The sequence below is a fragment of the Brassica napus genome, chromosome C7 (genome assembly GCF_020379485.1).
Source record: "Brassica napus cultivar Da-Ae chromosome C7, Da-Ae, whole genome shotgun sequence".
In the NCBI taxonomy this organism is placed as follows: Eukaryota; Viridiplantae; Streptophyta; class Magnoliopsida; order Brassicales; family Brassicaceae; genus Brassica; species Brassica napus.
In genome coordinates, this window is record NC_063450.1 from 14417833 (window position 1) to 14443287 (window position 25455).

The 25455-nt window shown below is 38.8% G+C and overlaps 4 protein-coding genes across 7 annotated transcripts; 3 read left to right on the forward strand and 1 right to left on the reverse strand.

The window, feature by feature from the left end:
• LOC106405684 lies at positions 1-2034 on the forward strand. Its single transcript, XM_013846206.3, has one exon. The coding sequence runs from the start codon at positions 182-184 to the stop codon at positions 1877-1879; it is 1698 nt and encodes a 565-aa protein (XP_013701660.1). The 5' UTR covers positions 1-181; the 3' UTR covers positions 1880-2034.
• On the reverse strand, positions 2035-7279 carry LOC106405683 (ribonuclease E/G-like protein, chloroplastic). Of its 4 annotated transcripts, XM_013846203.3 has the most exons (15): positions 6961-7279; positions 6497-6603; positions 6214-6395; positions 6079-6101; positions 5846-5973; positions 4662-5755; positions 4267-4584; positions 4128-4169; positions 3702-3826; positions 3484-3631; positions 3155-3227; positions 2939-3051; positions 2674-2793; positions 2452-2607; positions 2035-2366 (listed from the first exon to the last, which is right to left on the reverse strand). In XM_013846203.3, exons 1-15 carry the CDS (start codon positions 7053-7055, stop codon positions 2172-2174), a joined length of 2919 nt encoding a protein of 972 aa, XP_013701657.2. In that variant the 5' UTR covers positions 7056-7279; the 3' UTR covers positions 2035-2171. The 4 variants fall into 4 exon arrangements, with proteins under 4 accessions (XP_013701657.2, XP_013701656.2, XP_013701659.2 ...); XM_013846202.3 differs by having other exon boundaries at positions 5846-6101; positions 6961-7278; XM_013846205.3 differs by lacking the exons at positions 6079-6101; positions 6961-7279 and having other exon boundaries at positions 5846-6078.
• A 4669-nt stretch (positions 7280-11948) lies between these two features.
• LOC106404138 lies at positions 11949-14150 on the forward strand. Its single transcript, XM_013844882.2, has one exon. The coding sequence runs from the start codon at positions 11949-11951 to the stop codon at positions 14148-14150; it is 2202 nt and encodes a 733-aa protein (XP_013700336.2).
• A 9367-nt stretch (positions 14151-23517) lies between these two features.
• On the forward strand, positions 23518-25383 carry LOC106405849 (probable E3 ubiquitin-protein ligase XERICO). Its single transcript, XM_013846402.3, has 2 exons — positions 23518-23842; positions 24613-25383. The coding sequence occupies exon 2, from the start codon at positions 24695-24697 to the stop codon at positions 25175-25177; it is 483 nt and encodes a 160-aa protein (XP_013701856.1). The 5' UTR covers positions 23518-23842; positions 24613-24694; the 3' UTR covers positions 25178-25383.
• Positions 25384-25455: the final 72 nt, after the last annotated feature.

The window sequence follows — 25455 nt, forward strand, 5'->3', positions numbered from 1 at the left end:
TATAGTAAATGTAAATGTAGAGTGATTTATTTGTTTGTGGTTAAATTACAAAATCTGCCATTGTCGGTGGCTCTAATCCCGACGGGTCATATCAACGAGCACACACACAGTAGCACTCATACTTCAAATCCTCCTCCGTTGTAACCAAGACAAGTGCATCGATTCCTCCGGATCTGAACCAATGTTCGGCCGATCTGCGCTTCACCGAGCCGGCGGTTTCCGTCCGGAGAACCTAGGTCAAAACGCACTTAACCTAATGGGAAACATAGGCTTCTCACTCTTCGTCGTGGGCGTACTGGTCTTCACCATCATCGCCGCCACATACGAGCCGGAAGACCCTCTTTTCCACCCTTCCGACAAGATCACCACTTTCCTCACATCGACATCCAACGCCACCTTGAGATCGGACGACTCGGTCGTCAAAACCGGCGAAGATTTCATGGCCGTGAACCAAACGGCCTTCGCAGCGTTCATCAACATCACCGACGTGGAAGCCAGCGCGAACGAGGAGAACGCGGAAGGCAACCAGGTCGATTGCGATGCGAGCGTCCCCATTGATTGCAAAGACTCTGAGGTTTTCCATCTCATGATGAAAGCCACCATTGAGAGGTTCAAAGACATTCACTTTTACAAGTTTGGTAAGCCTGCGGTTGGTGAAGGTGCCAACTCTTGTGATATGGCGTGGCGTTATAGGCCTAAGGATGGCAAGTCTGCTGCCTTTTACAAGGATTACAGAAGGTTTGTGATTCACAAGTCTGACAATTGTAGTCTTAGCGTGGCGAGTATTGGAGACTATCATTCTGGTTTGAACGCTAGGAAGAGGAAGAGGAATCAGAAAGCTGGTTTTGAGAAGAGTGATGGCAAGAGAGATGATTTCTCTTTGCCTCTTGTTGGTGAAGCTGTGAATGACTCTCTTCCTACCGTTGAGTCTGACAAGGCTTTTAAAAGCGGCAAGTACTTGGTTTATGTCGGTGGAGGTGATAGGTGCAAGACCATGAACCATTTCCTTTGGAGCTTCTTGTGTGCGCTTGGTGAAGCTCAGTATTTGAACCGGACTTTGGTCATGGATCTCACTCTGTGTCTCTCTTCTGTCTACACTTCCTCTGGGCAGAACGAGGAAGGCAAGGACTTTAGGTTCTACTTTGATTTCGAGCATTTGAAAGAAGCTGCTTCTGTCTTGGATGAGGCTCAGTTTTGGGCAGAGTGGGGGAAGTTGCATAACAAGAAGACTAGGTTGGGCCTTCATCTTGTGGAGGATTTTAGGGTCACGCCCATGAAGCTTGCAGATGTCAAAGATACGTTGATTATGAGGAAGTTCGGGTCAGTAGAGCCTGATAACTACTGGTACAGAGTTTGCGAAGGAGATGCAGAATCTGTTGTTAAAAGACCGTGGCATCTTCTCTGGAAGTCAAGAAGGTTGATGGAGATCGTCTCTGCCATTGCGTCGAGGCTAAACTGGGATTACGATGCAGTACATATCGAGAGAGGGGAGAAAGCAAGAAACACGGAGCTTTGGCCCAATCTTGATAAAGATACTTCTCCGAGTGCTCTCTTGTCGACCTTGCAGGACAAAGTAGAAGAAGGAAGGAATCTCTACATCGCAACGAATGAAGCGGAGCTATCTTTCTTCAATCCTTTGAAAGACAAATACGCTACTCATTTTCTTGACGAGTACAAAGATCTGTGGGACGAGAGCAGTGAGTGGTATTCGGAGACCACAAAGCTTAATGGAGGCAACCCGGTCGAGTTTGATGGTTACATGAGAGCATCTGTTGATACAGAAGTGTTCTTGAGAGGGAAGAAGCAGATTGAAACATTCAATGATCTTACAAACGACTGCAAAGATGGCGTTGGGACTTGCAACGTTGCAGCTACTTGATCTTCCATCTTTAGATTCCTCACTTTGTTTGTTGTTTGAACCAACTTGTTCCACTTGTTTCTAGTTTTGTCCTTGTAGAATAGCTTTGCCTTTTTCATAACTGTTGTTTCGTCTTCGTTACCTTTAGACCAGTATTCGACCTTCTGTTCCTTCTATAGTTTGGTTCTATATCTTTATAATGCAAAACATCAAGGAATAAGATACTGATACACAAAATCGATTCAGTACAACTAACAACAACAGTGTCATTTCAGACCTCTAGCAGAAGTGATGCGAAATTTTAAAAGATGTTTCATCGTCTGTGTTTACTTCCGGTCTTATCCTTCTTCATCGGAATAAGAGTGAGCTTCTTCTTGCCTGAGGAGTCTGCTATGGCGTCAGCTTTCTTGAGCAATGATATGGCAACTTGATGCGGTCTTTCGTTAACAGTATTCTCATCCATGAACGGTTTAACCTCAAAGGTTCCTCTTGTGAAATGTCTAGCAACCTACAAAAAGACATTTGTGCCTCAGTTAATAATCAGACACAACCTCATCGATGCATAACTTCTGGCTGAAGGATTTGAAACTTACCTTTAAGAGAATCCATACTTTCAGGGCACTACTTAGGATTGCAAGCCTCGTCCTCTTCCCCGTAGTCAAGAAGCTGGACATATGACTGTCCACACGCAATATGAATCTTGGCCAAGACTTGGGGTTTTCCAGGTCTCCTCTTTTCTCCATCTTTGCCTGAAACATTTAGCTCGTCAAGACATGGAACAAAAGAATCTGAGGTTGTAATGTTAATACACTCACGAGCTGCCGACAAATCTCTTGTTCAATTTTTGAAAAGGAAGTCTCCAGTGCCTCCACTCTACCAGTTGCGTGACAGCAAGAACACGGTTCACTAATCATGAATGTTACACTCGGCCGAACCTGTAGAAGAAAAAAGTAGATTCACTGCAATAAGTATAAATCAAGAGCTCACATTTGTATCAGTATACAGTGGACGCGCTACACCAAGACACATGATTACATGCTTTACAGGAAGAGTAAAATATCCACAAGTTGAGGGCTATACCCTTTTTCTAGTTATCTCCATGAGTCCGTGTCTAGACAGCTCTGAGACTTTTACCAGTGACCTATCTTTCTCCACTGCTTTCTTAACCTCTTCATAAACGAGTCTTTTATTTGCTGAAACACACAAAGGCACAAGAATATACAAGAGATAATGGATTTTCCCATCCACAACTTTTAAGAATGTACTTGCACAAATAACAATGACGTTCAAACTCACATTCATCTGCCATGTCAATGAAATCTACCACAATGATACCCCCTATATCTCTCAGTCGAATCTCCCTTGCGATCTGCATCATTATTGCATCAAGCAATAATTAATAAATGCTTTGCAAGATTAGCATATTGCAAAAACTGAGAAGATTCCAAGGATAACTACACAAGACAAGTAGACCTCGCAAAAAATTTTGTGAAGGCATTCACCAAGAATCAGATTATAGATGTGTAGAATAGAATAATTATTAAGGCAATTTTAGAAGCAGATGTTCTGCCGTAAAGGCTTGGCAAATGAATATGTAATCCACCAGCAAAATATGTATCACATACTTGTCTGGCAGCAGTAAGGTTAACTTCCAAAATAGCTTTCTCCTGTGAATTACCCTGACCAAACATTCCATGTCCTCCGTTCACATCAATAGAGACCAACGCCTCAGTTTGTTCAATCACTAACGAACCTCCATTGGGGAGTGGGACTCTGCATGACGGAAAAGATCATTTATATGAAGATATCTGGGAAGGAAAATGTGGGTGACATGGGTCCATACCTTTTACTGAGAATGCCTTCAATCTCCTCCTCAATGTTGTATAAATCAAAAAGAGGGATACCCTTATCATGCAATTCCACTCGATCACAAAGATCAGGTGCCATATCCTGCAGGTAGTTTGTGACCTGGAAACTAATACTCGTTAGTGAAATGGTTTGCATACAGTATATACCACTTGGGTAAGCCGTTCTAGTATATGGGAAACGTTTAATCACTAGCAAGTGCAGCAGTCGGTACCGAAAGAAAAAAATGACACGTGCAGCTAGAGATATTTTCTTGAGCATTTGAAAATAACATCAAAGATTTGGTGTAAATCAACAAATGTATGAGGGTTATAAGACCCATTGTTTACAACAAGGAAATGTTTCTTTCAACACACTATCCATTTCTGTATAAATTCACTTGAGCAGAATGGGGAAAATGTACCTCATGGTATGTCCTGGGGGAGTCAACCACCATCTTCTCAACCTATATTAAATCAAAATCTTACTATCACTTGACATGTCAACCAATAGAACCTAAAGGAGCCACAGGAGGAGAAAAATATGGACACTAGCCTAACTACCTTGTCATTGAAGTAGTCCTGTACAACTGAAAGTGTTTGACCCATTGCTCTATGTAGCAGTGCTGGAATGGCTCCTTCCACACCTTCATCTGCGGCAAGGGACGCAGATTTTGCTTCTTCCGTTATGGTCTTCCAGGTTAAAAGCAGACCTTCTAAGTCTTTCTGTAATTCTTCTAGAGAATGGCCAGCAGCTACAGTCCTTACAGTCAGGCCAAAACCCTGAGGCTGCAATGTTTTTGCTATAACTTTTAACCGGGTTCTCTCAATTCCTGAGATCTTTTTAGAGACTCCAATTCGTTTGCAACGAGTCATTAATACCTATAAAGACATACTTCAGTCAGAAAATAGAATAATAATAAAAAAATGATAGTTACAAGACAAGACACATGCCATACCCAGAATCTGCTTCTCAGTTTTGGGTAAGCAGTGAGAGTTGGACCTTTCGTACCAAGGCCCTCTTTAACAACTTGCACAATTATCTTGGTGCCTTTTCGAACTTGAATCCACTTGTTATCCCTAGACGACACATTCTTAGGAGACTTTGCAACTGATGCATTAGACACAAGAGAATCTGAATGTTCTCTCTCCAGAGGAACGAAGCCATTCTCAGATCCAACGTCAAGATGTAGCTCATCTCCTTGATTGCATTTGTCAGAACCACCTTCCACTCCGCCATGGTTAACGACAGTTCCATTAATTAGAGCATCGGAGACATGATCTTCATCATTTTCATGATCATCGTCATCATCATGAAAAGATTCCCCAGGGTCATTTGAATCAATGTCTAATAAACTACTTGCTTCAAAGTCATAGGAGGCGTGTTCGGTTTCATGTGGAGCTGGAATGTTGGTAATGGAGTCGAACCGAGAACCATCAGCTGCTTGCTTCTTTGATCCATCACAGAATGGAGGGAATATGAATGGTTCCCTGTTTGGCTTAATGTCCATGAAAGAATGTCTAGAACTTCCGATATTCACAAAAGCACCACCCATATGAGGCACAAATTTAGTGACTACGCCCAGGTAAACACTATCACATTGCACGTTGGTCTTAACTGGTTCCAACAACAACTCAACCAGCTTCTCACCATCCAATACAGCAATCCTTTGCACGGTACATATAGACGAGTTGATCAGTATCGTAGTAGAAATGGGTTCTCGTTTGAAAAATTCATCATCAGGTAAGAGAGTCTCAGCCGGCTGGTGATTTTCCTCATCAGTATCTAAGTTGTTTTCAATTTCTTCACTGCTTTCAACAACTTGTTCGCTATCAGACTGCATATTCCTTGCATGTTGCAAGGTAACAGGTTCCTGAAGAAACCATGGTTCCTCAATAGGCTGATACTTGTCAGAAAATAACGCACTAAAATCTGAGTTGTCTGATGAGAAGGTTGCAAGCTCATCACTAAAGAAAGATTCATCTTCTAATTGTTTATCATTCAAAAGTGGTCTTGGGACTTCCACAGCAGTGTCGGAGAAAGTGCATTCATCTGCCAAACCACTGGAACCATTTGAGTTTTAAAATATTTTACAAATGATGAAAAGAGACTAAAAGAGGAGGAGCCACCCAGATGTGTTACCTTCGCTATGACCTGAAGTAACAGAGTTTGGTAAAAGGTGAGCATCATCGATCCAAGAACCCCATAAGTAGGAGGACTCTTGTGATTGAGAGGAAACACTCATCCATGAATCCCTTATGATTACTTTTCTGTCTCCATTGACAGCCGAAGGTAGAGATAAGGAAAACTGGGGCCCTGGTCTCCAGATGACATCAAAGGAAGAATCATATCCAGCTTTAAAAAAATAATTGTACCTGAAATTGACACCAGAAGCAATCTGCCAAGCACATTAAGTTATAAGCAGACAAGACTTATGAACACGCTTTGAAGAAAAGACTTATGATACATCTCTATTTATGTTCCGTGTGGCTTAAAATGAATGGATATACCTTGACTTTAGCTTCCCATTGATTATCATTCCCAGTAGGATACATAGAAATGGCGCAGTCTGGCTGCCAGCTACCTAAAGCGGAAGGATCTCCAGTAACGTAGAGATGTTCGTTGGGTGCAAGGTCAGCTTCCACGATCCAAACAACCTCGCATAGTCCTTTGAGAAGCCTAGCTGGCTGTTCTGAGAATGCAGAAAACAAAAATCTAATTACCTGAGAGAAATTTCGAAACTTCCATAAACTGAAAACTGCATAAAGAAAAGGTTTGGTCTCCTAGAGTTACCTTGTTGTGCAGCAGCTATAGTAGCAGACCTTGCACGGATACGAGAGACCCCAAAGCACAAGGTGAGCCTAAACCTCTGTCCACGTCCGATATGAGAAAACATATATCTGTTGAACGACAGAGATTCTAAGTTAGCACAAAGTAGCATTTCTAAGTTCATGGAGAAGCTCCTTGAGATAAGAATCTAAGTACAAACACATAGTCAATCCTTCAGAACACGCATAGCTTTCAGAGATGTCTAGCCTAGCCATCACCATATCGATATACAACCAGTTTCAGGTGCAATGTTTAAACAATCCAACATCTTCCCTAAAACTAAAACTCTCAGTTCAAGCTCTAATTCTCTAAGAAAACCCATCTCCACGGTATATTCATATATCCAAAAGCTTCAATTTTTAATGAGAGCGAACTATAGAAGGGCACATACAAAGTGTATGCTAGAATGCCCCAGTGAAAGAACTTACGAAGAAACAGGAAACCCAGAAGAAACAAGCCACGAGGAGCGCGAAGAAACATAAAATTGAGGAAGACGGCGCCATGGAACTTCAGCGACGTCCATGGTGTTGTTGAGTCAGTCTCCTGGGTTCGCCGGTATACGGAGGCCGAAACGGAGTTAATCAGTACCGCCCGGTTTATGAGGTGGTGAAAGAGCGAGAGAGATGAAGAAGGGAAGGGGTTTCAGAGGAGAGAGAGCTAAGAAACTGGACTCCGGGGAGGGAGGTGAAGTGAAGCAGATGACGATAACGGGAGGATATGGTCTCTCTCCTCTTTCTCTTTGGTGGCTTTGGCGCCTTGTTGTGGCACGTGTGTTGGATATCATTTCATACGTGTGAAGCTCTCAAAGCCCAATAACAAATTATTATATTTTTGGATCCTTCTTTCAGGCCCATTCTCAGCCCAACAGATAAGCTTCTCCACTGGGTCAAGAATTCAATCTATCTATTTTTTTTTATTAAAACAAAGTGTCTTTTATAATAAACTCTTATTTCGCCTCATAAATAATAATTTCTGCCATTACATTTCCATCTTTAATAATAGGGCAATTTTCTCAAATAATATTTTTTAAATTTTTATCACAAAAATAACTCTCAAAAAAGAAAATGACCAAAATAGTTTTTTTTTGTTTTGAAATTTTTAATATTTAAAAAAAAAAGTTGAAACCATATCCCCAAAACCCCACCACTTAACTCTAAACTCTAAGTCTAGATTACATTTTAATAAAACTTATTTTGGTCTTTTTCTTCATTGAAGACTATTTTTATGACAAAAACTTAAAAAAGACTATTCTAAAGATTTTCTCTTAATAATATCAGGTAAATCAAATCGATTGTATCAAAACAAATTATTATTTATAAAAATATACTATCAATTATATTTTTGTGCTATGAAGCATTTTATATGTTTATTTTATAAAAATAAACATTTGTGCGGATACACGGATCAAACTCTATTTATATTTAGAGTTATATTAAGCTTTCTTTTAGGTTACAGAAAGAGTAGTGAATTTAAGATATGATTAGCAAGGCTTTAAAATGGAGGTTTCAGTTTTGTTTATAATCAAATAAATTATGTTAGATTATTTCCAATTCATTATTATTTTTGCATTTACATACTATAATACATGAAATCTATCATTGCTATTTCTTTCTTTAAAATAGAATTTGCTATTTTCTTTTCTATATTTAGAGAAAAGGCATTCTTTTATTTTTTAAACGAATTTCCATACAACTGCGTATTTTGGTTGATCTTGCAAAGGTGGACGTGTGGATTAGTGCGACTATGACATCGAGCACGGTGTCGATGCATTCATCAGCCACATGTCTTTCCAAACAAGAATTTGACTCCGCCTCCCGTTTTTTTATCAAACATAACTTTCATTTAAAGGAAATAGTTATACACTCCCAACAGAAGAGGTAAGTACAATAGCACTAGCAAGAGCGATTTGAATTCATATTTACAATTGTGACTATGATATCACTTTGAATTCTACTAAATAAATCAAGGAATGGTAGTTTAGCGGTAATTTCTTGGAATTTAGGGTGCATCCGCATTGGTCATCAGGTTGATTTCTACTAAATTATCATTATTTAATTAGTCTGGGTATAGATTTCCGTCTAGGTGGTTAACATGGTGAAATGTAATAGATGATCGGTCTATTTCCTAACATTAGTTGGAAAACATTTCAAATTCGGATCAGACAGTGTGGTAACCAGTCCACTATATAACACTAAAAAAAATCTACTAATATTGCGTATGGTTGCTCGGTCGTTCTGGACCACTTAGGGACAGCAAAATATAGGGATCATCAACACTTGGCACTAACTTCTTTAGGCTAGAAGGTGAAGCTAAAGCTCTCAGATCTGTTGGATAAATGGTTTTTGATATATTATTTTTGAAGGAGATTAAAAATGTTAAATGGGATCATCAATAACCAAGCATATCACTGTTGCTACTCTGGTTCGGGAATCAGGGTAGACAGTTTTGGGATTCGAAATTTCACTAAACTACATATGCATATCCTCCTTGAGAAAACAATGTCACTGCTCATACGATAGAAAACCATAGAGCCGACCATTTCTGTTTTTCTAATGACTTTCTTTATTCCACTCGGTGGCTTGCACATTTAGGATTTAACCGGTGACCAAAGAATGAAAGAAAATAATGCATTTTTTACTATTTCTAAATTTTTTTATCATTTACGAGAAATTGTTTTTCTTCTGCATTCCTTCTCATTTCTTTTATTTTAGAGAAATATAAAACAAATTTGTTTCTCACTAAAATTGATAAGGAATCATTTTCCTTTTCATTCCTCTAATATTATTTATCTGCATTTTTTTCCTACTCATTCCTAATGTTCTTGTAATTTTCACCGGTTAGATCCTTACTATATTCAGATATTGCATATTTGTTGTATTAATGAAATTCTAACTTTCCCGGACAAATAGCATTTGTTATTACAATCATATTTTTCATTTTAAAAATAATCTTTTAACTTTTAGCATTTTCTGATTATAAATAAACTACGTTTGGAGAAATACAATTTTTTTATACAAAAGAAACATCTTTTGTTTACATAATAATTCTTTAATAGGGATTTTTTAAAACAATTTACAATCATAACTAAAAAATAAAAATAAACTTATTTGAAAGTTAAAATTTTTTATTTAAAGAGTGAATCTTATAATTTATATTTAACACTAAATTATTATTTTTAACTAAATTTCAAAAAATTCATATGGCTTTTACTTATAAATAATTTTGAGCCAAATACTTAAATTGATCATTTCGTGAAATATATAGTAATATTGATGGTTAGATAATGTCTATTTTTTATAATGTATCTTTTATTTTATAAATGTTTAGTTTAGTTAATTTTACAATTTTATGAAAATCTTCAAGAAATTAAAGCGAATGAAATTAATTTTCTAAAATTTTAATTAAAAGGTGTTAGTTGTAAAATTAAAAAAAAACTATTAGAAATTAGAGAAAAAAAATGGAGGAATACATTTGAGAAAAACACATCTCTATTTTGCTTTATTTTAGAGAAAAAAGGAATACACCGAAAATGGTCTTAGTTTTGATTTGAAATCAATGAAGTAAATTGGACGACAAATTTATAACTAAACGCAATGATTTTAAATTTTAGAACAGATTTAAACAACTTTGTTTCTTAGCGTTTTTGTTATATTTATTAATTTCTATATATTATAACTATTATGTAAGTTTGATTTTGAATTTAGCCATGTTTCTATAAATGTTTGGCAAGTATTCACTTAACCTTGAGGTTGGTCAGTTTCCATGGTAAGGATGAGTTCTCAAAAACCATCACAAATAAAGCATAAGCCCAAAAGTACAAAGCATAAGCATATACCATTATGCCACTACAACCAAGTGACTTCTGCAATGATAAACTGGAGTTAGAAGTTTCAAAAACATACATATTCTGCTAATTAAATAATGATAGTATCAATGATCATATATTTAGTTGAGTGTACAATTTAGTGTGGAATCTATGAAATTGTTTGTTGGTGTGTTTCCTCAACGTTTGGTTTGTGTTCCCTCTACGTTTTGTTTGGGCCATCCAATGATCCAAACCTAGTTAAACAAATATTTAGTTCCGAACATTATCATTAGCTTCCGTTCGAAAGTTTTGTAAAGCGGTTAGCTTAATGGTTAGCACCCTTATTTGTTTTGATAACGTCGGGACCCATGTGGAGCGTTGTAGTATTCTTACAAATACATTATAGATGTAGAAAATGCCAAACTACAATTTGGCGTCTACATCAAAATAATTCAAAAGGAGGAGGAAGTAGACAGATGAGTAGATAAAAAAAAACAAATCATGGAACATGAAGGCCGCAGTACCTATGGGGGCCAAGAGAGGACACATGGCCAACGCGAGGTTTACTCAATACAATGTAACTAATGTTTCGTGCCATGTTTCTTCTTGCAGATTAGGAAAACGACAAAATCAATTTAAAACCACTTTATTTTCGAATCAATTCCATAGCCCTTAATTATGTCGGTTTTTTGTATGACAATTTTGTAGAATCTAATGTTAGTTTAAGCTAAAAATAATACTTAATAAAATTTGGTTCGTATCTTTTGTGATGTTCTCATAAATTGCGATTAGCAGTAGCTCTCCACGATACCTACTACCCTTCAATTTAATAGTTATAAACAAATTAATACAGCCAGTGGCCACCAAACTCAGAGAAATTTTAAAAGGAGTTTTAAACGTTTCGAATGCGTAACTCATTAGTATAGCATAGGAGAGTTGAATTCAAGATTGAGCACTGAACAATTTAAACGTGCATATTTGGGTAAAAATGATAGATTCGATTGTTGAACAATATATTAAACTGGATTCTTATGATTTCAAACTTTGGTGTAGTTTGGTTACGTGTGTTATACTTTTTGTTTTTTTTTTTAGTTTGTGTTTAGTTTTTTTTTTCTTGTAGCTTGTTTTTACTTTGTCATTAAGTTTTGATGCAGCGCATTGTCGTTGGTTTGCTGTCCGGTTTCATAACAGAACCGGATCGTTTTATTATGCTTTGGTGTTAAGATTCTAGTTTATCTTTAGGATATTTCCTTTTCTTTTGGAGTAGATAACTCCTAGCTAGATTAAAAAATATAAAAAAAAAAAAAAAAAAGAGATAACTCCTAGCTTAGTCGGTTTTAGGATTAGTTTTATCTCTTTATATAGTTTGCAACCTCTGATATAAATCTCACGCTTTAAAGAATAATCAAAAGAACTTTTAGTTCATCTTTCTCTTTGACTTTCGGTTATTCTCATTGAATCAACGAAACTCAAAGCTCAGTTGACGTTCGGGCATTCTTAAGAGTAAACGAACTTCTTCTGCAACACTTGTGCTGCGCCAGTTTTGGTATCAGAGCAAGAACGTTCCGGACAGAAATTTTTTTTCTCAGCAATCGCTTTTCAAATCATTCAATGGCACCGAGATGCACGAACGCAGATCAACCAATGAATAAGTGGGAAGAGATGAGGAGAACTCTTGTAACCATGCAGGAAAACATTCAACTTACAATTCAGAACTTGTTTCGCGAGTTTGCGGAAACGGTTCACCTTCGAGATCGTGATCACAATAGGAGAAGACAACCGTCAGAGGATGACTTAACCGAAGTGGAAGATAACCCTTTTGCAGAGGAAGAGCATCGTCGACACATGATTGACTTCCAGGACCATGGTCATGCTGATCGAAATTGGGAGATGGGTTTTAAAGTGGAACTACCTGAGTTTCACGGAAGAGTACGTGGAGAAGAATTTTTGGATTGGCTCGTCGCTGTGCAGGAGATGCTTGAATTTAAGTGTGTTCCTGAAAACCGCAAGGTGGCCTTAGTTGCGACGAAATTCCAGGGCAAAGCAGCGTCCTGGTGGTTGCAAGTAAAGACTTCTCGAGCTCGAGCGGGGAAACGTAACATCGATACGTGGGAAAAACTTGAGAAAGTGATGAGGAAAGCGTTTCTTCCTTATAATTTTGATCGAACGATGTTTGCCCGTTTACAAAACCTTCGCAAAGGTTCTCGTTTTGTAGATGATTACGTAGACGAATTTTCTTTGTTATTAACAAGAAACGACATCCTTGATAGCGAAGTCCAGCTGGTCTCGCGTTTTATTGGAGGCTTACGTCCTCAGCTTCAAAACGCTATGTCTCAGTTCGATCCTATCACAGTTGCAGAAGCTCATAGGCGCGCAATAGCATTTGAAACACAATTCAAAATGTCAGCTTCCGCATGGTCGAATTCGACGCGTGCGCGAGCAACTATTGCCCCAGCTGACTCAAACCAGGCTGGTGCTAGCAATAAAGAGGCTGCAGAGCAAGCGGGAGCACGAGCTGATAACACTACACGAGTTCCTGCAGCAACTGATGAACTCCGACGATCTTCCCAGCCTAATGCCTTGCGTTGTTTCACCTGTGGAGAGACAGGTCACAGGCAGACTGCTTGTCCGAAGGCAACTCGTCGGGGACTTCTAGTTGATGATGTCAAATGGGATGACGACGGAACAGAACAAACAGAGGATGTTCTTGATGTCGAGCTGGAGGAACGAAACGAAGGGGATCGCGGCACGTTGCTGATGTTACGCCGTGTCTGTCTCACGCCTATGAGACATGATGACCAATCGTGGCTGCGTACCAACATCTTCATGTCTACCTGCACCATCAAGGGGAGAGTGTGTCGTTATGTGATAGATTCTGGCAGCTGCCGCAACGTCATCTCTGAGGACGCGGTGAATAAGCTTGGTCTGCGTCGTTCTGATCATTCATCTCCATACAAGCTAGTTTGGCTACGCCAGGGATCAGAAATACGAGTCACCCATTGGGTCTTGGTTTCATTATCCATAGGGAACCACTACAAAGACAAAATATATTGCGATGTGGTGCCAATGGATGTGAGTCACATTTTGTTGGGCAGGCCGTGGCAATATGATCGAGACGTTTCACATAGTGGCAAGACCAACGTCTACAGTTTCTTCTTTGAGAACAAACGTATTGTGCTTCTCCCGCAACACAATCTCGCGCCGCCACCAGCCCCGGCTCCTGCCGTTGCTCCGCCTCTACTGGAAGGGACGGGTTCGTGTAACACAATGTTGTTTTGTTCTTATGGGGCGTTCTCTCAGGAGTTTGAGGAAGAAAAATTTGTCTTGGCCGTAGTAGAAGCGCCTTCAGCGACACCGGCAACATCAAGTATCCATCCAGCCATCAGTAAACTTTTAGACGAGTTTGCCGATGTCTTTCCTCAGGACCTGCCATTGGGACTGCCTCCCCTGCGAGATATACAACACAACATTGATCTCGTCCCAGGCGCGTCGTTGCAGAACATACCACACTACCGCATGAGTCCGCAGGAGCATGAAGAATTGCGGAAACAGGTGGAATCATTACTTTCCAAAGGCCATATCCACGAAAGCCTCAGTCCGTGTGCTGTGCCAGCTTTATTGATCCCTAAGAAAGATGGGACTTGGAAGATGTGTGTGGACAGTAGGGCGATCAATAAGATTACGGTGCGATATAGGTTTCCGATTCCACGCCTGGATGACTTATTGGATCAGATCGGGGCCGCCAACATTTTCTCTAAACTTGACCTCAAGAGTGGCTATCACCAGATTCGAATCCGCCCCGGAGATGAGTGAAAAACGGCCTTCAAAACGCGAGAGGGACTTTTCGAATGGCTTGTAATGCCGTTCGGCCTCTCCAATGCGCCTAGCACTTTCATGCGCATCATGAACCAAGCCATGCGACCATTCATAGGAAAGTTTGTGGTTGTCTACTTTGACGACATTCTAGTGTTCAGCAACGCCATCGACAATCACATTGAGCACCTGCGTCAAGTTCTTAATGTCCTTAAACATGAGAATCTTTTTGTAGCCAGACAAAAGTGTGAGTGGGGAGCTGATTCGGTATTATTTCTTGGCTATGTGGTGTCCAGCAAAGGCCTGTCGATGGATACAAGCAAGATAGCAGCAATTTATGACTGGCATGTTCCTCGTACTATCACTAAAGTACGCAGCTTTCATGGGCTTGCGTCGTTTTATAGACGGTTCGTGGCACATTTTGGCACTATCATGGCATCAGTTACCGAGTGTATGAAGGGTGTGCAGTTCGTATGGACAAAGCAAGCTGGAGAGGCTTTCGTGTTAATCAAGGAAAAGCTCACATCAGCGCCCGTTTTGATCCTTCCGAATTTTTCCCAGTCCTTTGAGTTGCACTGCGATGCATCGAAGATGGGCATTGGCGCCGTTTTAAGCCAGGAGTCGCATCCTATGGCTTTCTTTAGTGAGAAACTCGCAGGTGCACGGAGCAGATACAGTACGTACGATGTTGAGTTCTACGCGGTGGTTCAGTCGATACGTCACTGGCGTCACTATCTGGTCCATAGAGATTTTGTGTTGCTTACTGATCATGATGCTCTGAAACACTTGGATAGTCAGAACAAAGTCTCAGCTAGGCACGCGGGGTGGATCGCTTATTTGCAGCAATTCACATTTACCATACGACACAAGTCGGGAAAGTTGAATCGCGTGGCTGACGCGTTGAGTCGCTGTCATAGCCTCTTGACTACGTTACACACTTCAGTTACGGGGTTCGCTTCTTTTGCGGATTTGTACGAGTCTGATCCATTTTTTGGCAAGGTCATCGTGGAGGTTCGCGCTCAGCTTCGTGATGATTTTAAACTCATCGATGGATTCTTGTTTCGAGGCCAGCAACTGTGCATTCCTGACTGTAGCTTCATGTTGCGTGTGATAGATGAGTTACACAAGGAGGACCATGTTGGTCGTGATCGTACTCTGCAATTGGTAACGTCATCATACTATTGGCCTTCAGTTCGTCGTGATGTCGAGCGTTATGTGCAGAGGTGTCGTTCTTGTCAGATGGCGAAAGGACAGGCGTCGAATACGGGGTTGTACCTTCCCTTGCCCATTCCTACACAGCCATGGACTGACTTGAGCATGGACTTCGTTTTGGGTTTGCCTCGAACTCAGAGGGGGAGCGACTCGATATTTTTTTTGGTCGATAGGTTTTCGAAGATGGTACATTTTGTTCCTTGTAAACGTACTACGGATGCGGTGCTAGTCGCTCAGTTGTTCTTTAGGGAGATCTACCGTCTGCATGGGCTTCCATAGTCCATAGTCTCTGATAGGGATACACGGTTTCTCAGTCATTTTTGGAGGTCATTAACCCAAATGCGTACCGTTTGGAGTTACCTGATCATATCAAGACAGCAAATGTATTCAACGTCAAGTACCTCACGAAGTTTGCAGGGGATAACACCGATAAAGATTCAGAGGCGAATATTCTCCTACCCGGAGAGACCTGATGCAGCGCATTGTCGTTGGTTTGCTGTCCGGTTTCATAACAGAACCAGATCGTTTTATTATCTGCTTTGGTGTTAAGATTCTAGTTTATCTTTAAGATATTTCCTTTTCTTTTGGAGTAGATAACTCCTAGCTTAGTCGGTTTTAGGATTAGTTTTATCTCTTTATATAGTTTGCAACCTCTGATGTAAATCTCACGCTTTAAAGAATAATCAAAAGAACTTTCAGTTCATCTTTCTCTTTGACTTTCGGTTATTCTCATTGAATCAACGAAACTCAAAGCTCAGTTGACGTTCGGGCATTCTTAAGACTAAACGAACTTCTTCTGCAGCACTTGTGTTGCGCCAAGTTTACATAATGTTGCGGTTGAGTCTAGATGTTTTAGTTATTTAGTGTTGCTCTTTTTCTTTAAATTGCAGATGACACAAATTTTAGCGCATCACATCCACATACATTAGACTACTCTTATTACTATACATTGTATGTTGAAAGATTCTCTTTCTCTTTCATCCTCTCTCTCAAAACTCTCCTCGCCGGGAAAAGTGTTCTATCTTCGGCCCGGTTTTTGCCGGTGCCGGAGCCCCTCTCTTCACCCTTTATCTCGTTTTCTCTTTGCCTCTTCATCTGTTCTCCTCTGAGTCGATATGCAGGCTGCTCTGAATCTGTCAAGTCCATGCTGGAACCGTTGCGGTCGAGGTTGGTCTTGGTGGCGGTTTTAGAGGAGCCGCGAGACTACAGAGCTACGGAAAGAGGAAAGGTCGGCTTTTAGGACTGGATTTGGACGCCGGATCTGGTTTTCCATTTTTTAGATCTCCGGTGCTCCTTCCACGGCGGCGATGCGTGACTCAGTGGGTCACCTCCTACACCACCGATCTACCCTCGTGTGTGGCGGTGTAAGAACAGAGGAGTGGTGCAAAGTTTCGGCGGAAAGGGTCTCGTTCTCCAGTTCTCGGAGTCGGTGCGTCGGAAGGCTCCATGTCCTCGGAGTTGTCAACCGGTGATGTGTGCATTGCCTTGGTACGCAGTGAGGCTCTACATCCTAGCGTCGGCTGTCATCCCTCCGGTGGTGGTGTCACACACCCTCATACGTCATGAATTGCTGTTCCGGTCACGTTACCATCGTCAAGGTCCGAATTTTTCAGTACGGAGCCATTCCGTCTTTCAGGCTATAGGAGCGAGGCAGTGGCCCTGATGAAGCTGAAGCAAGTCACATATTTTTACCATTCGGTGTCGATGCTTTTGTCTGTGTGCTGAACTCAAATTATTGGAGATAAAAGCTTGAGCTTTGATTAGATTTGTGACTTTGATTAAGTATCTCAGTCTCATTGCTTTCGTTTATTATGGTCAATGTAGGTGTGGTTAAGAGACAACTCTTTCTGGGTCTTACGAAGAGTTTGTTCTCATGGGTTAAAATTACAGCAAAGGTTCAGTTCAGGTAGCTTGGGATCCAATCTAGTGATGCTAAGTGATACTAGAATTCTTTGTCTGTAAAAGTGGTTGAATCCTTGTGGTGAAATCATGTAGTCCCAAGTTTGGTTAATATAAAGTTGATGATGAGTTAAAAAAAAAGACGATTCCTATTACTTCACCAACTCTATTTTTGGAATAGCTTGATAACTATAATTTGTAGTTCACATAATATTCAATAGCGGTCATGAGACAAAAAAGAAAAAAAAACAGTCACCTTTTTTTTTTAACTTTTAGCAAGTATATCGGCATATGTCATGTTTAGACCTCATATTTACAAAAATGAAAGTTTTTTTATAAAAAAATTTCGTATTGAATTTTTTTTCAAAATACAAATAATTGGACAAGATAAATAAAAGCTCAACATCTCAATCCATTAACAATCAGATCGTTCCGAATCAAGTATATACCGGACAGAAGACAAAAGTAGAAGAAAGTATCAAGGAATTCGCCGAAGCATGCCAAAGACCGCCATGTCTGCTAAAACACTCACCACCATGACCACCAAGAAATGTCGAGCCAAAAACAGAAAAATTGCTACCACCGGGAAGCTAACACCGACCTTAACCGAGTCAAAAAGACCACCAGAGCCATAGATGACCACCGGGAAAATAAGATAGGGAGACCGACGATCTGAAAGCATGAAAAGAAACAAGAGAACGCAAAGGACTCAGAGATGTCAAACCAGATCTAATCGATTTTTCGGTTCGGAGTCGGTAAATGGATATACCAAAACCACACCCCAACGATTGGCTCTCTTCCACCGCCACTAGAGTAAATTCTAACCCTCAGTACAGGAAATGTGGGTAGTAATAGCGGACGGAAAACGCTATGAGTAATGTATAATAGCATTTCCTTGTCTGCTCTGACAGTGCTCGTTATAATAGGTCCGATCCTTTTAATAACGGTTTTTCTTTGTGTTATAATTAAGCGTACAACAATAGCGCGTTTATGTTCGCAATTGTTAATATTTATAATAACGTTATACAAATGTTATTAAAACTTAATAATTTGATTTTCCCAATAACAAAGATAGCAAATGTTTTGTGTTATTAATTAGTTTTTAAATAATCTAAAAATTTATTAATAATAATTATGAATTGATTTTTTTGTGATAATTAATTCAAAAATATGTAATAAAAAGAATTTAAAATTATTTAAATCAGTTCACAAATAAAATCAATTTTACAAAACTAAACCAGTACATATTAAAAAAGACTAATTAAAACACATTAAACCAAAATCTAATTAACCCTAAACCTAAACCTAAGTCGCCGCCTTCCTCAAGCTCCTTGTTTCACTTCGACCTTCCTCAAGGTTCATCTGTCTCTTCCACTTTCCTCAAGCTTCCGCAGTATCTGAAAAGCACACAAAACAAGTGTTGGTAAATACAGTGATTTGAGGACATACACCCATACTTAAGACTAGAACCAATCAGTACAAGATAACTTATCTCAACACCCATACTTAAGCACGATTGTCTTAAAGTCTGTCGTATAGAGCAATGTTTTAGCTGTATAAACCTTCAAGGCAATGAATCAACAGACATAAGCAAAGAAGAAGAAAGTCTCAGTCTTTACTGTCACAATACCTTCAAATGCTGCACTTGGCATTCCAGTGAGAGACTGCAACATTCGTGTGAGTCTAGACGGAGACAAGTTCGAGACATCTCCTCTGCACAACACCAGCTCTTGCTCACGAGTCACGACCACCACCTTTACCAGGAACAAAAAAATATATTGATAAGCCTTCGTTGGATGAAAGAAGTAGAAATATGTAAACTTGGTCTTTCAGTGAACCAAATGGTCTCTAACTGAAATTAAAACAAGCAGAGCACATTTCAATAATCAAGATGAGTCTCTTACGAGCATGTAATGAACAAACACATGAAAATTACAGAATGATGAAAACAAATCAGACAAGCTAAAACAATACCTTGCAAACGTTGGGACATAGTTTTGGCAGAGTCATCCCTCTTGGATTTCTGCAACACACATAACTAAAGAAACGAACTTTAACTTCAAATCAAACCATATAAAGCATAAAACTTTACTTCTCCTTATCAATGACCACTTTTTTACGAACAAGCTTCCTGTAACAAGAACAAAAAAACACAGAGAGAATGAGAGACATAGAGTGAGAGACAGAGAAGTGATCAGTCGTGGTTATGACGAGCGTGACGGTGGTGGTGGCGACTCCAGTGAAGACGGATCTGAGAAGCTATGGTGGTGGTGACGAGCGATTGGGGATGGGAGAGATGGCGATGGTGGTGATGGTAACGAGCGATGGTGGTGGTGACGACGCGTCGCGTCGCGTCGCGTCTTCTCCTTTCTCTACCATCTAGGAACTCCATCTTCTCTCTCTCTCTCGTTTCTCTGACTCGTAGATCTCAGAAAAAAATAATTAGAAAAGAATAAAAGAATAATTAATCTCAAGCGTCGATTCAATATCATCCAAGGGTGTAGAAGATGATCCGTGTCATTAAAAACAAGTAAACCAATAGGAACAAAATGTGAAAAAAGACACAAGAATCATTTTGGACCTTTGATCCAAATCAATCAATGGTTCAAAAAAAAACAATACAGATTGTATTTTTATTTATCTATAACTATTATAAAAATCATCTAAGCTTTAAATACTTTAGTATCATAACTTAAAACTTGAAATCTAAATTTTGTGCCATAGTAAATATAGCGTTTTAATCGATAAACGCTATAACAAAAATAAATGTTCGTATACAATAGCATAATTGTCATAAACGCTATCATCTAATGCTACTAATACCCACATTTCCTGTAGTGCCTAGTGCCGTCCTCAAAACGAGCAAGAAACCAAGGTGGAAGACCCCATTGGTTCAGATCTAATACCACCTTCACCACAACGTCACACCTTCATCTCAGAAAGTCTCCACCACCTCACTGGAAGAACTGAATCCGCACACACCGATGTGGATCTACGAAACCAAAAATGGGAAATTTGAGGATCGTGACCCAGATCTGCCTCTACAGAGCCCATCCACAAAATTTTGAACAGCCACAACCACCAAAAACCACCATGCAGCCTCTGAAGCCTCAGATCTCACCACTCCAATTGAAAACATCAAAATCAAACCTTGAAATGAAGCACAAGGGAAGATAAACAAAAAATAAACAAAAAATAATTCTTTGCGTTGAAACCAACACCAAAAAATCCAAATTTAATCAATGGTTATTGTTTCTAAAGAGAGAAGGGTGAGAGAGAGGAAAAAAATGAAAGTTATGTTATGGTAAAATTAATCAAGAAAATAAGAGTAAGGTCATGTTCGTTTCTGGAATTAATGCAACAACACGATGTTGTTTGTTTTTATAGTTAGTATTTGCATTCAAATGAAACATTGGGATGCTAAGTTGTTTGTCTTTTGATTTTGTAATATTATTCGAATATTAGTAGTTAAAAAGACTAAATGGACATTGTTTTTATTCTTAATAATGAACAGATATAATATTCAAATAAATATATCTAAAATTGTAGAAGTCTCCTTGGCCCATAGGTTTGACTAAGGTTCATCAATGTTTCTACACCATTAGGTATTGATTTCGAGTCCAAAAGAAGGCGGAATAATGATGTAGAATCATTTGTAATATTTTTCATAGTTTATAATAGAATAATTATCCAGCATTAAAACAATATCTAATATTAATTTTACATTTTTGGGGAAAAATGATTTTCTGGTATTGGCGGAAAAATGTTATTCTCCGGATTTGACGGAATGATTTTCTAGTTTTTTGGAAAATGCGATTTCCCTGATTTTGGCGTAGAACGTAATTTTTTGGTTTTGACAGAAAATACGATTCTCCGATTCTGACAGAAAACGCGATACACCGGTTTTTGTTTAAAGCAAGATTTTTTTTGTTTTGACGAGAAATCACTATTTCTGGTTTGGCGAGAAAACACGGTTTTCTTGGTTTTGGCGGGAAACACGATTTTCTGGTTTTGACAAGAATTCATGATTTTTTGGTTTTTACAAGAAATCACAATTTTCTGGTTTTGGCAGAAAAAATAAAATTTACGGTTTTGGCAGAAAAAAATACAATTTTACGGTTTTGGCGGAAAACACGATTTTCCAGTTTTAGTAGAAAACATGATTTATTTTGTTTTGGCGGAAAACATGATATTTTGTTTTGGCAGAAAACACAATTTCCGGTTTTGGAGTGAAACACACAACTTTACGGTTTTGGCAGAAAAACATGTTTTCTGGTTTTGTCGTGAAAATGTGGTTTTCTAGTTTTGCGTGAAAATGTGGTTTTCCTGTTTTGGCGTGAAAAGAAAAATTTCTGATTTTAACGGGAAAACATAGTTGACTGGAAACCACGATTTTCTAGTTTTGGTGGAAAAAAAATTGTTTTCGATTTTGGTGGAAACACGATTTTACGATTTTGGGAGAAAACATATTTTTATGTTTTGACGAGAAAAACATAGTTTTCTTTTTGGTGAGAAAATGTGATTTTACTATTTTGGTGGGAAAAATACAATTTTATGATTTTTGGATTTTGAGATGTAAATATAGAATCCATATTCTATATTTTTTAGCATCTCAAATATTTAGATTTTATAGATGAAATATTGTCCGTAGGAACAACATATGAATATTATCATCTAAATGTAGCATCTCGATAAAGAAACGAACATGGCCTAAATAACATACATACATGGGATGCATATAATTGTCTTAACTAGCTAGATGAACTCTGAGATGCTAGAAAACTATGTAACTCCAGAGAACATCCCATTGATCCAATCTTTGGCCATAAGTTAAAGATATCATCGAGATGAATATTGTTGGAGTTACACAAATGGAATGTACACTGTTAAGTCAGGCTACTGGTAGCAAAGAACTTGATTAACAGAGATAAGATGGAGACACATATAGAACCAAGTATCACAAAACTCCAAGCCTTTGTTTGGCAGATACAAACTCCACCAAAAACCAGACATCTTATGTGGCAAATGATCTCTAGACAATTAGCAGTGACAAACAACCTAATACATCAGACAACCATTGTCCTAGATGTGGTGTAGATGATGAAATTTTAAACCATGCCATATTTGAATGTCTCCCAGCTTTACAGACATTGGCACACACAACAACTCCAACTCCACCGTTGGTGTTCCCCAGTGCAAGCCACTACACAAATATGGACTATCTATTCTGGCGAAAGAACGATATTGAAGATCCTGAGTTGGATAAATATCGATACCCTTGGATTATATGGTACATTTGGAAAGCAAAAAATGATAAATTATTCATAGGGATAGACAGTGACCCATTGGAAATGATTCGACACGCTAAGTCAGAATGCTATGCTTGGTTTGAAGCTAACCGTAATCAGGAAGAACCAACGGAAACACAAACTCTTGAACAAGTGACAATATCTGAGAGATGCATGATAGATGGATCGTGAACACATGACGCACTCTTTAGTGGTTATGGATGGACATTGACAAATTCTAGAGGAGTAGCTCAGTTATTTGGTGCAAGGAACCAACGGCGAAGAATCTCACCACTTCACTCGGAGCTCGAGGCCCTCTCATGGGAAATGGAGTGCTTGTTGCAGCTATTGACGTGTTAAGCTTTTTGCACTGATTTTAAGGATCTAATCTTGATGATTCAAGACCCCAGAGCATGGTCTAACTTTTTCACTGAGCTAAAGGAGCCGATGAAACTGAAGAATAGATTCACGAAGTTCTCGATTGTTTTTATTCCTCGTTCTGAAAATGTACCATTTGATTCATTAGCTAAGATAACAATATTCTTTCATAGGGACTTGTATTACATTGGTTGTTCTGATCCGATGTGGTCCCCTAGACCATTTCAAATTTAAATGATAGAATAACCGTTTGATGAAAAAAAAAAAAAAAAACTAGCCGGATGAAAATGGTGGTCGCTACTGTTAAACGAATGCCTTCTTATTTGAATGAATGACTTATGGCTCGTTTGTTTGTTGAAACTTCACCACATTGAAAAACATAGAAAATGAAAGAAAATTCATAGAAAGATGACTTTTGATTGCTCTGCATTATACATGCATTATTTTACAAAACCGAACGCAAATAAGCTGCCCTTTACAATGTCATTTGATATAATACAAAACCACTAAGCAATCAACTACACTTAATACCTTTCCTTTTAGAAACATGGATTATAATTTTGTTGGGAGTGTATGTGTATGATCATACATTAAACAAAAAGGAAATAAATAAAATATTGGAAAGGAAGTACAGTTGATGATATAAAGTAACCATGGTTAAAGCGAAGAACCTGAAAGGCTGAGATAGAAGAAGCTGGATTGACTAACCATAGTTAAGGCTTCTCTGGTTAAAGATGTTGGAAGCTTTCTCATGTGCTTTGCTATTTATAAACAACAACTGGAAGAAGCTCCTTTTTCATCCATCTCTCACTTCTCAGATTCCCATCACTATTTTCAACAGAAACTCAAAACTTTATAATAAAGATTCAATCTTTCGTTTAATTGGTGATCATCGCCTCTCATACTTGTCTCCAGGTTTGTATGTTTTTGGATTTGCCCCAATTTTTATTCTTCTTGTATATGTTCTACTTAACTTGCACAGCAAAAGGTTGATGCTTTATCAAAAGATTCTTGATTTTTTTTTTGTTTCTTGGTATGAAATATAATTGAAGGATTAAGTCCTTGGCATTTTACTTCCTTTTTTCCTTTCTTGATGATTCTTGATATTTAACTTTAATTAGCTCAGTGTTTTGATCAGAGTTGAAAAGACTTGAAATTAGTCTTATTTAGAGCCAAATCTTGAATCCTTCAGATTTTCTTGATTTATTATCAATTATCTCAGTGCTTTAGAGGAGCCAAATATTGTTTGATTCACTGACATAACTTTGATTAAACTAGTCATCGGTTAAACTTATTGAGCATAGGTTTGACATGAAAGGGTTGGAGCATATGGAACCTCTCAGTGTATGTTCTAAAGTGAACGGTTGATAAGGCTTAACTTTATAGAGTTGAACAAACATGTTAAACTGTTCCATTTCATCAATGCCCTGAGTTCGGTTTGAAGGAAGTTTTTGTAAATTTTCATAAATATGGAATTTTCTTGGTGCTTCTCTGAGCAGATTGTTGTGTTTGGTTATACTTACTCTTCTTGTGACTACTAACTACTATAATATATGCCTACGGAGATTTTCATTGTGATCTATGTGGTTTGCTTGAAGTGTATTAAATCTTTAATATATTCTCGATTTATTTTCATTTGAGCCTTCTTTGTTATGTACTAATTAGCCCACGTTGTTGTTTTTCAGATCACATCTCTCTGAGAAGAACAAAGATCTGATCGGCTTCCGAGAATTACATATTGTTTGAAACATCCAAAAGAGTTGAAAGATGGGTCTATCAAGCCTTCCTGGTCCATCAGAAGGAATGCTATGCGTGATATTAGTTAACACAGCATTGTCAATCTCCATCTTCAAAGGCATTCTCAGGTCAGTGCTTCAGCTAATAGGAATCCGCCTCTCTCCTTCTTCAGCAGCAGCAGCAGCTGCATCTTCAGAGAATCAAACTTCAGATTCTTTTGATTTCCGGGTCTGCCAGCCTGAGAGTTTCCTTGAGGAATTCAGGAACAGGACCCCCACAGTGAAGTTTGAGAGCTTGTGCAAGTGCAAGAAACAGGCGGACAACGAGTGTTCTGTATGCCTGTCGAAATTCGAAGAGGATTCAGAGATCAACAAGCTAAAATGTGGCCATTTGTTTCACAAAACATGCTTGGAGAAATGGATAGACTACTGGAACATCACTTGCCCACTCTGTAGGACTCCTCTTGTTGTTGTCGCAGCAGACGACCAGCTGGTTTCCTATAATGTTTGGTGACTACTTTTCTTTGTATAGAGTTTTCCTTGGGGTTGGGTGTGTTTGTTGTTGTGTACAGCTACTACTACTTTTTACTATGAAATTAGGCTGCGTCACGGTTGATTCTTTATCAGATTCAGACCGGAGATGGGGGTATTCTGATGTACATATTCTGTGAGCTGTTTATGTATGTAGACCCATGTGTAATGGAAGCTCTTGTTTGAACATAGTCTTGATGAATCTATCTATGTGTGTGTATTAAGAGATCAGGCTTTGTCCAAAAAAAAAAAAAGAGCTCA

What these genes read in the sequence shown, in the direction of transcription:
- LOC106405684 (XM_013846206.3), top strand. Translation starts at nt 182, where the DNA reads ATGTTCGGCCGATCTGCGCTTCACCGAGCCGGCGGTTTCCGTCCGGAG.
- LOC106405683 (XM_013846202.3), bottom strand. Translation starts at nt 7,055, where the DNA reads ATGGACGTCGCTGAAGTTCCATGGCGCCGTCTTCCTCAATTTTATGTT. An exon ending in TACTTCAGGTCATAGCGAAG is followed by an intron (nt 5,756 to 5,845) that starts GTAACACATCTG and finishes GTGGTTTGGCAG; the next exon opens with ATGAATGCACTTTCTCCGAC. An exon ending in AGGACTACTTCAATGACAAG is followed by an intron (nt 4,170 to 4,266) that starts GTAGTTAGGCTA and finishes GATTTAATATAG; the next exon opens with GTTGAGAAGATGGTGGTTGA.
- LOC106404138 (XM_013844882.2), top strand. Translation starts at nt 11,949, where the DNA reads ATGGCACCGAGATGCACGAACGCAGATCAACCAATGAATAAGTGGGAA.
- LOC106405849 (XM_013846402.3), top strand. Translation starts at nt 24,695, where the DNA reads ATGGGTCTATCAAGCCTTCCTGGTCCATCAGAAGGAATGCTATGCGTG.